We start from the raw sequence: 14,049 nt of genomic DNA on the forward strand, positions 1-14,049 counted from the left end.
AAACAAATGGCCCTAAAAGGCTTCCGTACTTTACACTCATTGGAATCGGTTTCGTCGGATAATTGAGAAAGGTTATTCACTGGCGTTGGCGTTTTATATTTACGTCTCCGGCACACACATACTATTTTAGCTGAACATGATACCAAAGGGTCGCTGGAGACCGTATTTCTAAATAACAGTCAAGACATATTTTGAGCTATTGAATCATCTGCCAATATCTCTTAAGCCATCTCTTCAGGTATTAACGTCTTTGATATCCGTGTCAAAAAGGTTTTCGATGTCAATTTACAATGTATGATGTTACATCCGTGTGATGGATAGACACGAACCGTCAACTTCAAGGTTATCTATCCTGGGAACTAGGTTGTCTAGCAGCGTGAGAGGGGACGCCCTGACCACAGACTGCTGAAGGTTTGTCTGGGGAAGAGAAATGCCCTTGTGAGATATGCGAGAAGACGGAAGCAAGGGGACAACCCCTCTATTAAGGCGCCCCGGGATCGATACCCGCCTTACATGTCATTAGCGGTTCAACAACTGGCCCACAAATGACGCACTGGCGGGAATGGAAGTTACTGATCAAGGATGATACACTTAAGAACCGTACTCTTTAGTAAGTTTTAGCCCAATGTTAAAGTTTCTCGATAAGCTACGGTCTTTCTTCGTGAAAAAGGAGTATATTTATTTTTTCATATTACTATAGTGTCCTTCAGCCTCTTTACAGTAGTGTGTGTGTAATAATAATAATACCTGGGAGAAGCCCCATTCGCTGTCTGGGCAGCTGATGATGAGCCTAACCAGCCTGACTGTGCCAGGATCACCAAAACCCTCTTTGCTGCATTTTTTATTTAAATCTGTAAAAATAATGATAATAATAAAAATAATAATAATAATAATCATTGAATTTTCTGTCTCCTTTGACACTAATGTGATTGACAAGATTGAGGGAAAACATGGCAAATATGCGGACCTCGCTTTCGAAATGTCACGCTTGCATCCCAAGTACCAAGTTGTCCGACTCCCCATTGTTCTCGGTGCCTTAGGTTTGGTACCTCCCAATCTATTGACTGACATTGGAAGAGTACCCGGGTTTGCTACCAGGAATACAGCCCTTCTGACAATCTGGGTAATGCAGAAGGCTGCAGTATTGGGGAGTCTTCGCATTCTCCGAAAAGTTCTGGGTGGGTTTGACTAGGCAGCGCTTCCTGGGAGGGGGCAATGCCTGAGCTGATGATAAGCCTAACCAGCCTGACTGTGCCAGGATCACCCTAACCCTTTTTGCTGCATCTTTTATTTTAATCTGTAAATAATAATAATTATAGTGATTGTGTAGCTCGATCATTTTATTACCGTCTTCGCCATGCTTGTGGTTTTGACACAGAGGTCCACCCATGGTACGACCCGGACTATGTAGAGGGCGTCATGGAAAATGATAAATACACAATTCTTTGGAATAGGCCTATTTACAGCCTTAGACATCCAGGCCAACAAACCTGATCTTGTCCTTTTCGATAAATCCAATGAATTCATTTATATCTTTGAATTTTCTGTCCCCTTTGACACACTAATGTCTTGACAAGATTGAGGAAAAACATGGCAAATAGGCGGACCTCGCTTTCGAAATGTCACGCTTGCAACCCAAGTTGTCCGACACCCCATTCTTCTCGGTGCCTTAGGTTTGGTACCTCCCAATCTGTTGACTGACATTGGGAGAGTACCCGGGGTTGCTGCCAGGCTTGTAGTTAATAGTTTTGCCCATTAACAGTACTTCCAAAGCACTGAGACGACAATCAATTCACATATTCGGATTGTTTGGTCTTCGACAGACGATTTCATCCCATAGAAATACACTGATTTAAGGCCAGTTTAAGTTTAGATGTTAATAAAATAGGAAAACCATAACTGAGTGTTCAATTTAACGTATTCATTTAAAGAGGATAAGCGTTCTCAAGACTAGTGGAGGGCTAGTATAAATGTGTTGTATCAAGAAAGTTGTGTCATCAGTACCAATGGCGCCATAACTAAAGATAAATTGTATTTTGTTCACTCAATAAATATTTATACAATCGGCATTTCCAACACCAATATACATTGTATTAACAAGTCCTAGTGTATGTCTGCAACATAAAACAGATAACATGGGTTGCTTAAGAAGGGAGTCTACAACTGTTGCAAGCGACAAGTAAAAAACAATCCAGGGGAAGTAACTCTAATTATTCTATTACACCTGTTGGAACAACGGCTCATGGACTTGTTTGCACGTTAAGTCTTCAGGTCACAATGCCCCTGTGTTAGACTCCAATTGGATGACACGTGTTTAGAATGTGAATGCTAAAATAGACAATTTAATTAAAATAGACTCCATGATAAAACTCGAGATAACAATGGCGCACTTATTCGAGTCTGCCGCCCATCTTCAAATTGTTTCACCTGCAAAAGTCATCCATGTCGCTCCTAATATGTAATACAGCAAACTACTGTTATAACGAACTCAAAGGGACCGCTAATTTTAGTTCGTTATAACCGTAGTTCGTTATATGCATATATACAGCTTTACTCAAGCAAATTTTAGAGACAAAAAATAAGTTCGTTATATCTGTCAGTTCGTTATAAGCGTGTTCGTTATAAACGTAGTTGACTGTAATTATTGATTCTACCCCATTTCTCCCTCTCGCCGGACTTGCAGTTGCCTACGTGTCGTGATGCCTTCATTTTGACACCAAAGGTTCAAAACATAATCTACTGTCGACACAAAGTTGGAACTCGTTTTCCTAGTAATAAACCAAACATTGTGCATATTATCAAAGTGATTCAGGAACAAGGTGTACAGCTCAGATAATTACTAGTTTCCAACCAAACAGTATTTTATTGATGTTTTAATCTAAATATGAAGGGTTGCCTTAAATCACGCGTAAGTATTCAATGGCATTTTTCCAAATATCATGTCTGTCAAAGTTTTCAAACACAAACACATAGCTTGTCATTAATGTACTTTATTCTGAACTACATAAATGAATATTCAGCAATAAATAATGCGGACGCTTTACTATCATATAAGGTGACGTCATGATATTTACAAGTACGGTAAAGTACACGAGGACTAAAAATAAATAATATAGTAATGAACACAACAAGTATTGGATCCTGAATATTTCGGGGGATGGTTTCTTTAAGTGAACACTATTTCAAAATTATATCCCCCAAAATATTTTGTGCTCAGAATACAAATTGCTACAACACACAAGTCGTTTGACATTAGCCTGCGTTTCGTACTGTATCACTCAGAGTAATGTTCTTTGTTTCGTAATCTCGCCATGAAATATGTCTGTCCACTTTCTGACAAGAGGGATCTCCTGATTCGGGATAACCAAAGCGTGGTCTTCCTTCCTTCAAGATAACACGAGTATTGTCCTCTTGATTCGGATTGACAGGAGCTGTGTCATTCCGAAAACGAGACGAGTTTAGCCCATCGGAAATGATACACCTGCTATATTCATATACGATAATAAATATATTTTACATGCAAAGCGTACAAAGGAAACACTTGTACATGGGACATGTTTCAAATCCACACTATCGTCAAAGCAAAAACTAGTTAGTCCCCCCGAGTCGGTAACTCTACTAACACCGTTACATTTACCCGACAGCTGACGTAAGTGATGGCCCATTTTACAATCAGGGTGGTGTGTGTTGGAGTGTGGACGTGTGTGTGTGTGTGTGTGTGTGAGAGAGAGAGAGAGAGAGAGAGAGAGGTGGGGGTATGGTCTGGGGTTTGACAAATGTGTATCTTTCGGTCATGACGTAATTTATTTCATCGAAGCAAGGGAGGTAAATCTATTCTTTATTTTGTTCACAACACATTTCTTGAGGACATCGCATTAAATGGTATGGCCCTAATACTAATATATATGGAAGAACAGACTTGTGTGTGGAGGTGGTAGGTGGTGGTGTGGGAGTGTGTGTGTGTGTGTGTGTGTATGTGTGTGTGTGTGTGTGTGTGTGTGGGTGGGTGGGCGTGTGTGCTGTGCGCGTGTGTGTGTTGGGGGGGGGGGGGGAGCATGTGTGCTGTGCGCTTGTGGAGGTGGTTTGTGTGTGTGTGTGTGTGTGTCGGCGTGTGTGCTGTGTGCGTGTGTGTGGGCGTGTGTGTGTGGAGGTGGTATGTGTGTGGGTGTGGGTGTGTGTGTGTGTGTGGGTGTGGGTGTGTGTGTGTCGGCGTGTGAGCTGTGCGCGTGTGTGTGCGTTCAGATTTCACGAGTACAGTTTATAACTCGGAATTATGACAAGAATCATACCAATGGATATTGTCATCGAGATGAGATAAATAAGAAAGAGAAATTTATCGACAACCTCAGCCACAAAGAACCACTGTCGCTTAATCTGAATCGAATGGTAATGAACGCTTGTAACACTAAATCGACCATCCGGCTTCCGGGTGCTTCCTACTTCACCAATCGCGCCTCTGTTCATAGCCTCGATGTGGCCATCGTTACAGATCTTCCGGTCACTGCGGGATCTCGGGAACAAAAGATCGGTTGTTGTTCTAGCGGGAAGTAACTCTGTCGTACAAGTCGCCTCGTCTGGTGATTGGTCGGTTTCATCACATGCCGGCTGAAGGATAGTTTCGGAAGGCTGGCCTCCATTTAAGGTGACTTCAATTTTATTTGATGGGTCAGTCTCGAATTCGTGCTGATCATTTGGGTCGGGTTGTTCCCAAGCGTACTTAGTGAGGACAATTTTGCTGAGGATGACGCGACACAGCCAAAACAGCCATTTTGGAATGGCGGGTGACTGTTTGTCCTCTCCTCGCTTCTTGATGTTCATCACCAGGGTGGCCATGATGAGGGAGACGCAGTTGAAGGTCATGACCATGAACAGGAAGATACCTGGAGAAAATGAATAAGACGTGAATGAGACAAGGATGGAATGTCAATATACATTTGTGAAATACATAACTACCTACGGCTTAGAATTGATCTTCAGCAACCCATGCTGGTCGAAAGAAGCGACTAACGGGATCGGGTGGTCAGGCTCGGTGATTTGGTTGATGCATTTTGCCGTATTCCACTTGCGTAGATCGATGCCAAGTGTGGCGTTAAACAGCAAACACACGAAATACACAACTACTTCCTGATTGTAGACTTGTAGCATATAAGCCTTGTTGTCTCATTGAACCTTTGTCAGATATGGAAATAGATATGGATTTATCTCTCCCGACTCTTCGAACAACGTGATACACATTTCCGTGAATTATCGAAGCCTTGAACAGTATCTCCGTTATATCACGGTGAAACAACGAGCCGAGGTACGGCGTTGACAAACCAAGGATCATAAATCGTACCTATGATCGGGAAAACTCCTGCAAGCAATTCGACCCGTGGGTAGAATAGGTCTTCAGAAACCCATGCTTGCCGTAAAAGACGACTACGCTTGTCGTAAGAGGCGACTAACAGGATCGGGTGGTCAGGCTCGCTGACATGGTTGATGCAGGTCATCGTATCCCAATTGCGTGAATCGATGTTCATGACATCGATCACTGGATTGTCTGGTCCAGACTCGGCGTTAAGCAACAAACAAAGCAAACTAACAAAGCAAGCAATTCAGAACAGCGAAATGCAGCACCTCTGACTACTGGACTACTTGGCCACCGTCTCGGGACCCTGGTCAAATTTGAAATTCAGATGCTTATAAATAAATTACATCAACAACAACTCTATCACCTTCGGGTCTAGTGGTTCGATCTTCGGCCGCATCATACCAAAAGACGTTAAAATAATGTACCTAATGTTACCCTGCCTGCAACAAGGGTAACAGGGGGATAAAAGAAGGACTCGTCGGCTCGGGGTCCGTGTACTGTGTCTGAGTGGAGTATCCATATAGAACTGCCGCGTGGAATGCACGATTAACCCGTATTCTTCCGGGCTCACACGCACGAAAGTGCACACACAAACAAACACACAGGCATGCGCTTCGCTATATAAGTACAAAAATATTGAATGCGACGTTAACCCCAATTTCATCTCACCTCACCTCAAAGTTGTCTGGACTACCAGACCACCATGTTCATTAAAGTTGCCAGTTACAAACATGTCCGACTGTAGGATCTACCTGGGAATCCCCAAGGGGAGACAACTCAGTTCTGATTCATATCTCACCTAGCACTGGCGTGGAGTTGGTGTCAGGGACGTTCTCAGCAATCAGCAACTGCAGCACGTACAAGGTGAGAAACACGGTCAACCCAATATTGATCTTCTCTCCCTTGTGGCAGGGGAGTAGAAAACTGACCAATGTCAGGATGCAAAGCATTATGGTTGGAGCGATGACAATATAATCATAATACAGCGACTTCCGCTTGACGCTGATGTGACAGTCGACCATGGCGTGCGAGCCATCGCCAGGACAGCAGTTGCTGTCTACCAGACTTCGGCTCACACTAACGGCTGTGAGGTCATATTCGCTGTTCTGGACATAATGACCAAGGTCTGGTTTGTCTGCATTGAGGCGCATGTCAACTTGGGTAACGTCATAAATCCACGAACCGAACCGGAGGTGACATTTCTGGTCGTCGTAGGGGAAGTAGGTGACGTCGACAACGCAGGAACTTTTAACCATAATAGGCACCATCCACCTGACCAGACCATCGTTCCCAATCTTCACCTTGCTGCCGGTCACGTTGACAAAGCCATCGGCGTTGTCACCAGCCCTGGAAGTAAGCCAATATTCCATTTACTAGTCTATGGCTGCCAGCCTCATGAATAGATGAATATTGCTTAATGCTGCAGTCTGCACAGACCTAACAAGGAAATAGCTTTCCTCACATTGGAGTCCGGTATTACGAGAGAACCTGAGAGTTCTCAAAAGGAGGCATACTTATTGGTCTAACTGCAATAGTTGTGTTAAAATTCCGTGGGAACATGGGGGTTTATGGGTAATTGCACAGGAAATTCATGCATTTCTTATTTTGTCTCCAACCGTCTGGGGGCGGTCAGGTAGCCCAGTGGTTAAATCGTTCGCTCGTCACGCCGAAGACCCGGGTTCGATTCCCCACATGGGTACAATGTGTGAAGCCCATTTCTGGTGTCCCCCGCCGTGATATTGCTGGAATATTGCTAAAAGCGGCGTAAAACCATACTCACTCAATCACTCCAACTGTCTGTGACAATTCATGTTTGGTACATGTGTTTTACACATTCCGTTGTGTCGTTAATTGTTCAGTCTTTTTTTAACGAAACCCTTAAATTAATAATAGAAAATGTGTCACAATAATGAAAGGGTGTGAGTGAGTGAGTATGGGTTTACGACGCTCTTAGCAATATTCCAGCAATATCACCGCGAAATGGGCTACACACAGTTTGTCCATGTGGGGAATCGAACCTGGGTTTTCTGCGCGACAAGCGAGCGCTTTAGCCAAAAGGGTACCTCACCGTCCCTAATGAAAGGGAGACCCGTCATCGGAATAGTCAACCGCGCTTATTCCACCGGGTTCCAACGGAGTTTATGAATTCTGTAATTACGGGAGGTAACCACCTATGAGTCAAAACATCCCAGTGTTGTGTGTAAGGTGAAAGTCAAAGGTGATGCAGGCCGTAGACGTCAACCGATGCACCCAAGGGTATGCTGCTTCCTGACTAGGAATAATGGGGTTTGAGCTGTGATCACGAGATCCTTGTATAGCTAAGGGAGGTAACAGCGAAGTGCGTCACATTGCTGATGTTAGGTAAACTTACTTGTTGAAGAGGAACATGTCAGGCACCCACACGTTGGTAGAGGGAATCATAAGCGTGTCTAGGCCATCGTAGTCCTCGGGGTCCCATCTCAGGTTCTCGTCGGTCCACTCCTGGATATAGAGTTAGGTTTAATATAAAGAGATTTAACATAATACATTTCCAATATTTACAGATGGTCGGGAATACTCAGAGTAAACTATTACCGCATTGTGAGTCCTGATTTGGAGATTACCAAAAGCATATTTGTTCACGAATCTGTATGAACAAGATCGCGCCTTGGAGTGAGTGAGTGAGTCAGTTGGGTTGGGTTTAACGCCGTTTTTAACAGTATTTCAGTTATATATATGCGCGTCGGCTTAATATGGGAGGTAAGCCCGACGAGATACAGGTCTCGGACGTTTACCACTTTGGTGAAACCCACGGGCACGGTGCTGACAAACCTAGAAACATAATCTGGGCGAACCGAGATTCAAACCCACAATGATAGATTTCTGGCGTGACACAACACAAGATGACAAGGCCACGCGAGCCTGATCACGTCTAGTGTCTCAGGGAGGGGTCATTGTTTTGGGCTATTGAGTATATATTAACAAGTTCTCATTCACATTGTGCGTGCGTGCGTACGTGCGTGCGTGCGTGCGTGCGTGTAACATATCGCATAAATCAAAATCAGCAATATACATGTTTCATTAAAAATAAGCGAGACCCATGCCTTGTTCATGCATTATACACAGGAGATTAGAGTTTGTTAATATGAGACGCCAGCATGCGATCAGTATGTGTAAAGTACTATAGGTGGCGTGTGACAAGCATACATTTGGTAATTACGCAGTGTGTTGTGATACTATTGGGGTTTTCAAAAAAGTAACGGTGATTTATTTTGCATAATGTTCGAAGCGCATCTGGATGTCAGCATGCTTGTACGTTGTAAAATGGTCTGTTACTAGAGGATGTCAGCATGGTTGTACGTTGTAAAAGTGGTCTGTTACTTGTGGATGTCAGCTTGGTTGTACGTTGTAAAATGGTCTGTTACCAGAGGATGTCAGCATGGTTGTACGTTGTAAAAGTGGTCTGTTACTTATGGATGTCAGCATGGTTGTACGTTGTAAAGTGGTCTGTTACAAGTGGATGTCAGCATAGTTGTACGTTGTAAAGTGGTCTGTTACTTGTGGATGTCAGCATGGTTGTACGTTGTAAAGTGATCTGTTAGTAGTGAATGTCAGCATGGTTGTACGTTGTAAAGTGGTCTGTTACTAGTGGATGTCAGCATAGCTGTACGTTGTAAAGTGGTCTGTTACTTGTTGATGTCAGCATGGTTGTACGTTGTAAAGTGGTCTGTTACAAGTGGGTGTCAGCATGGTTGTACGCTGTAAAGTGGTCTGTTACTAGTGGATGTCAGCATGGTTGTACGTTTTAAAAGTGGTCTGTTACAAGTGAATGTCAGCATAGTTGTACGTTGTAAAGTGGTCTGTTACTTGTGGATGTCAGCATGGTTGTACGTTGTAAAGTGATCTGTTACTAGAGGATGTCAGGATGGTTGTACGCTGTAAAGTGGTCAGTTACTAGTGGATGTCAGCATTGTTCTACGTTGTAAAGTGGTCTAGATCTGTAACTAGTGGATATACGTGCTCTGCTACTAGTAGATGTCAGTATGGTTTTACGTTGTAAGGTGGTATGTTACAAGTGTACCCTGTGTGTCAACTCGTGGTAAAGTTGGTTTACCGTCTACTATTGGAGCGCACGTAAAATCTAACCATGTACCCACCTCGTGTACCCAAACAGCCGTGGTCAGAACTTGGTTCTTCTCATCCTGTTAATTACAAGAGAAATATGACAACAGTCAAATTCGGGCATATAATTGTATTCATAATTCACAACATCTAGGGATTAGGTCCAGTTTAAGTTACCTTAGAGTCATGGTAAGTGCCGCATTGTAAATTTAGCTTTGGCCAAATGATGCCTTTAACTTGGTCTACCAATGTGCAGTTGTTTTCATTCACACCAGACGCCCGTAAGTTATCTTGTAACGGACCACATAGCACCAGCCCTCCGCCCTGACAGAAATATCTGCTGTTTGTATGCTATAGAAACAAGACAGAACGCACTTATTCTATGTTTTTAATACAGCAGGCATTTTTCCACCCAGCTTCCAAAACAGTCCGACAAGCGCTGCATCTACTGATACCCTACAGTTGCCTCCTGGAATAAATAATATCACTAACTGATTTGCTTCGGAGGCTTATATCTTAAAAGCTCCAGATAAGCTTTTGGTGTTGTGGGTATTTAACCCATGCATTTTAAAATCATTGGGTATCAGTAATTCTATCTGGGTATTCAAATTTCTGTTACCCACTAGTTTTTTCACATGTGGGTATTTAAGTTAAATATTTAAACACTATTCATCTAGTCCCTGCAAACTGGTGTCGTGTGGATTCGAGAGCTTTACAGGACTCAAAAATACCACGATACTTCCACAAGAAAGTGTGATGGCAAATGATCATGATGTAACTGTCATCGTGGAGTTTGGCAAGGTTGACGGAATGCCCGTTTATAATTTCAAAATAAGTTGCTGATTTGCTAATCGAATACGCAGGGTTACTTCACAATATTTTGATGATCCGCACACGTTTTATTTTTGTAGTGTATCTGTAATGTTCGTTGCGTATTTGATACGCTTGGATTTTATTTTAATGCGTCTTTCTGTATTTCTGATGCGTATTTCACGCAGATACGCATTTTATCTGGAGCTCTGTAATCTTACTTTTAAATCCATATCTACAAAACAAAATAAAAATCCGAATGGAACCCGGAACAATGCTTAATTTCCGGAGCAAGGACACCTTGCCTTGCCCAATCATCCTGGGCTTGTTTTTTTAATTTATCTCTAGAGTTTTGGAGACAGACTATGTTGAGGCCAATGGTTATTAATGACGGTGTCCACTGTGACATTCTAACGAGGCTGGAGAAGAGAGGTCACGCCGTCCTTCCTACTTTCCCCGCACGCCTCCAACTCACCAGATCCAGGAGTTGATTGAGAGCGATGCCGAAGCTGACGATGACTGGTTTACTGGCGTTCTCCACGGGGCGGGATTCGGGGTTGTAGGACTGGAATAGATCCCCGTACAGCCGCTGCTCTGTACCAACACGGCGGCCTGTAATGTATACACAAACAGACTGCTAACATTGTAGGAACTGCACACACTGTACCGGATTTGAACCAGGATTTTCGCTATTCAGAGCGAACGTTCTAACCACAAGGCTATTGCGCCTTGCCTTATTGATTACTGATATTGATTGGTTGTTTATTAAAACTACAGGGATATATTAAAGTATTACTAATTATATGTATTTACTTCAATAAAGAGCGCAATGGTGCCCCTTATCTCGTGCGCCATAATTAGCTGTGCGGAGTTGCGGTCCTTAGGTAAGCCAAGACCCTATTCGTAGGTTCGAATCCTATTCGTCGTGATCATGATCCTTGGTTTGTCAGTACCATGCCCGTGTTAAGGCTTTTCGCCAAAATAGTGAACAAACTTCCACTCACTCAATAAATAGTTTACCGACTGTTACACGGGTATACTTATCACCATATGAATTCCAGTTAAAGAGGAAACGATATTAAATTTATACAGGACTGTCTAATTTCATGTCATCTCTCTACAACCTGCTTCCGCAACGCGCCTGCATCTACTCAATGGCGGCAGACTGACTCTGTTGTACGGTGGATGTGTGATGTGTGATGTGTGATGTTGAATACAGCGTCAACCCCCACTGAGGATTCCGAGTTAGAACTAGTCACCAGCAACCTATGCTGGTCGTTATGGGCGCCCGAAAGGATCGGATGATTATGCTTGGTGACTTGGTTGATTGCGTGTCATCGTACCCCGACGGCGTGGATCGTTGCTCACAACATTAATGACTGGTTTGTCTGGTTCAGACTCATTTACAGGCCTCTCTAATATATACAATTGGAATATTGCTAAGTACGGCGTTAAACGACAAACCAACCAAAATATAGTGCTATTGGATCTATTTGACAAATTATCACGAACTGCATATTTCGAGGAAACTCAAGTTATGTGTGTGTTTTAGAGTTAAAAAGAGCTGAATCATTAACTAGCTGTAGCTGGAAGTGTACGTTGCCATTATCGATTTGTACAAAATATAACCCATGAAGATTCCTGGTTAGAATTGGTCTTCAGAAACCCATGCTTGTCGTAAGAGGCGACAAAGAGGATCGGGTGGTCAAGGCTCTCAGACTTGGTTCATGCATGTCATCCTATCCCAATTGCGTAGATCGATGCTCATGATGTCAATCACTGCATTGTCTGGTCCAGACTCGATTATAACTTACAGACCGCCAACATTTAGCTGGAATATGGCTGAGTGTGGCGTAAAACACAAACAAGCAAACAAACAAAACCTACATCAACCTGTATCGTCAGCAAGCATTGTCCAGAACACTCAAACAGCCAGTGTGGCGATCCTATCAGAGTTCCGTACACACTGTCTCTACATCATACGTCCGTGTATCCACAGGAATACGTAGTTGTAGAAAAAACTATATATAAAATAGTATGCGTCCTACGAAACTCAGCTCGGTGGCCACTCAAATATGGACGTGAGACTGTTATATTTGTTCGGCCTCATGGGATAGACGGGTCGAAATTGTTTATTTATTGTTTGTACAGCTACGTATTCCCGTGGTCTAATCATGCGACCACGTTTATTTAACACTGTTCCGTTCATTCCAATAGCATCCTTCCGTGTGTACCTGCATATGTAGTGAGAATAACACAACGTGAGTGAGTTCGGTTTAACGCTGCTTTTAACAGTATTCCAGTTATATCGCGGTGTCAGTTTAATGTGTGAAGAAAGCCCGAAGTGATGCAGGTCTCAGACGTTTACCACTTCGCTGAACCCACGAGCATGGGTATGGTGCTGACAAACCTTGAAACATAATAGGGGCGAATCGGGTTTCGAACCACAATTATAGGTTTCTGGCGTGCCCAACGGACGCAAATCAATCGCGGTGCCTTGGACGACTTGGCCACCCGTGCTCCCGCGAAAGTGTTTTTGGAAGTAACCCTTAGTCGGAAGTACTTAGTCTCTTATCGTAAGGCCAACTGTGTTGATGGTTTATGAACCGTACATTAATTATACCTTTCTATTATATTGTTACATGATATTTGTATTTTTGATACATTTTTTATTTATGTATTAATGGGACGCAACTCTGCATAGCTAATCGCGGCGCCTTAGACGACAGGGCCAACCGTGCCAACGATAGGGAACTGGGAAGAGCGACCGCTCTATCTGTAGTCAAAACTTTGCAATCGCCAGTCTTATCTTACAAGATATCTAGTCATCTAAATACGAAAACTGACACATATACTGAAGTAATTAATCTAGGTTTTGGGGCATTCTGAATTATCTCTCCTCGATCTGTGCCCTGCGTTATAAAACCAAACCAACTGATGTAAACTGCATCATCAAATACCCCATCAGGACACAGCTATCCGTCTATCTGACGCCATCCCATCTAATTGGCTTCGGCCGTTTATTTATAAACACCATCGTTGATGAGCGGCGATGGCCTCCGTCAAAAGTGATGGAAACTTACAGTACCATGGCAACAGAGAAAGATGAGCTCGACATTAAGGCCGGTTAACAAAGTGTAACTAATGGACGCCAAGTTTTACAAAATTATTCGAATCTTTTAATTCAAATACAGTAACGGTGTAGTGAGGCTTTGTACATATAACGCCTTTCATTAATGATGTTTCGCGTATTATATACTTGTAGTAGTTCTGTATGTAGCACCTAATCGTATGGTACTTATGTTAGTAGTAGACAAATACAAGTAGATCTATGTGCTGGGTGTCAGAAGTAAATGTAGCGCAGTGCTTCATATACATCATAAGTCAGACTCTTTGGAAAGGCAATACTGTAGATTTCCATGTAAATACGAATCCGCGTTGTTATTCTGCCTGCCTCCACAAACATACACAGGGCTGAAATATTTCAATACCACAATGCATGATGTTTTGAAATGTTAGCCTTTTACCGTCCTGTAAATGTAACAATTAAACGTACAACACACACACATATATACAGGCATACGGGCGACTAATACAATACCGTGACTTCCGTGAATTATTAGCGCCAATGTCAGCAGCACAACTGCCCCGTTCATCTTTGAGAGCAGGATGCTTAGCATCTTATCTATAAACAGACGGCCGCCATTTTGTTATACGACCTTGACCTTGTGCCAGTGCCAAGTCTGTAGAATATCGATAAGTTATCAGCGGCTGAGGCAGGATATTCC

The 14,049-nt window shown here is 43.0% G+C and overlaps 1 protein-coding gene across 1 annotated transcript; it reads right to left on the bottom strand.

The window, feature by feature from the left end:
• Positions 1–4,068: 4,068 nt before the first annotated feature.
• Positions 4,069–13,971, bottom strand: LOC139467080 (neuronal acetylcholine receptor subunit beta-3-like). The gene is made up of 6 exons (XM_071248835.1): positions 13,863–13,971; positions 10,737–10,873; positions 9,487–9,531; positions 7,722–7,831; positions 6,150–6,697; positions 4,069–4,880 (listed from the first exon to the last, which is right to left on the bottom strand). The coding sequence occupies exons 1-6, from the start codon at positions 13,939–13,941 to the stop codon at positions 4,246–4,248; spliced, it is 1,554 nt and encodes a 517-aa protein (XP_071104936.1). The 5' UTR covers positions 13,942–13,971; the 3' UTR covers positions 4,069–4,245.
• Between the last annotated feature and the right edge of the window lie 78 nt (positions 13,972–14,049).

Source organism: Haliotis cracherodii, unplaced genomic scaffold (genome assembly GCF_022045235.1).
Source record: "Haliotis cracherodii isolate W230 unplaced genomic scaffold, xgHalCrac1.p SCAF_1, whole genome shotgun sequence".
NCBI classification, from domain to species: domain Eukaryota; kingdom Metazoa; phylum Mollusca; class Gastropoda; order Lepetellida; family Haliotidae; genus Haliotis; species Haliotis cracherodii.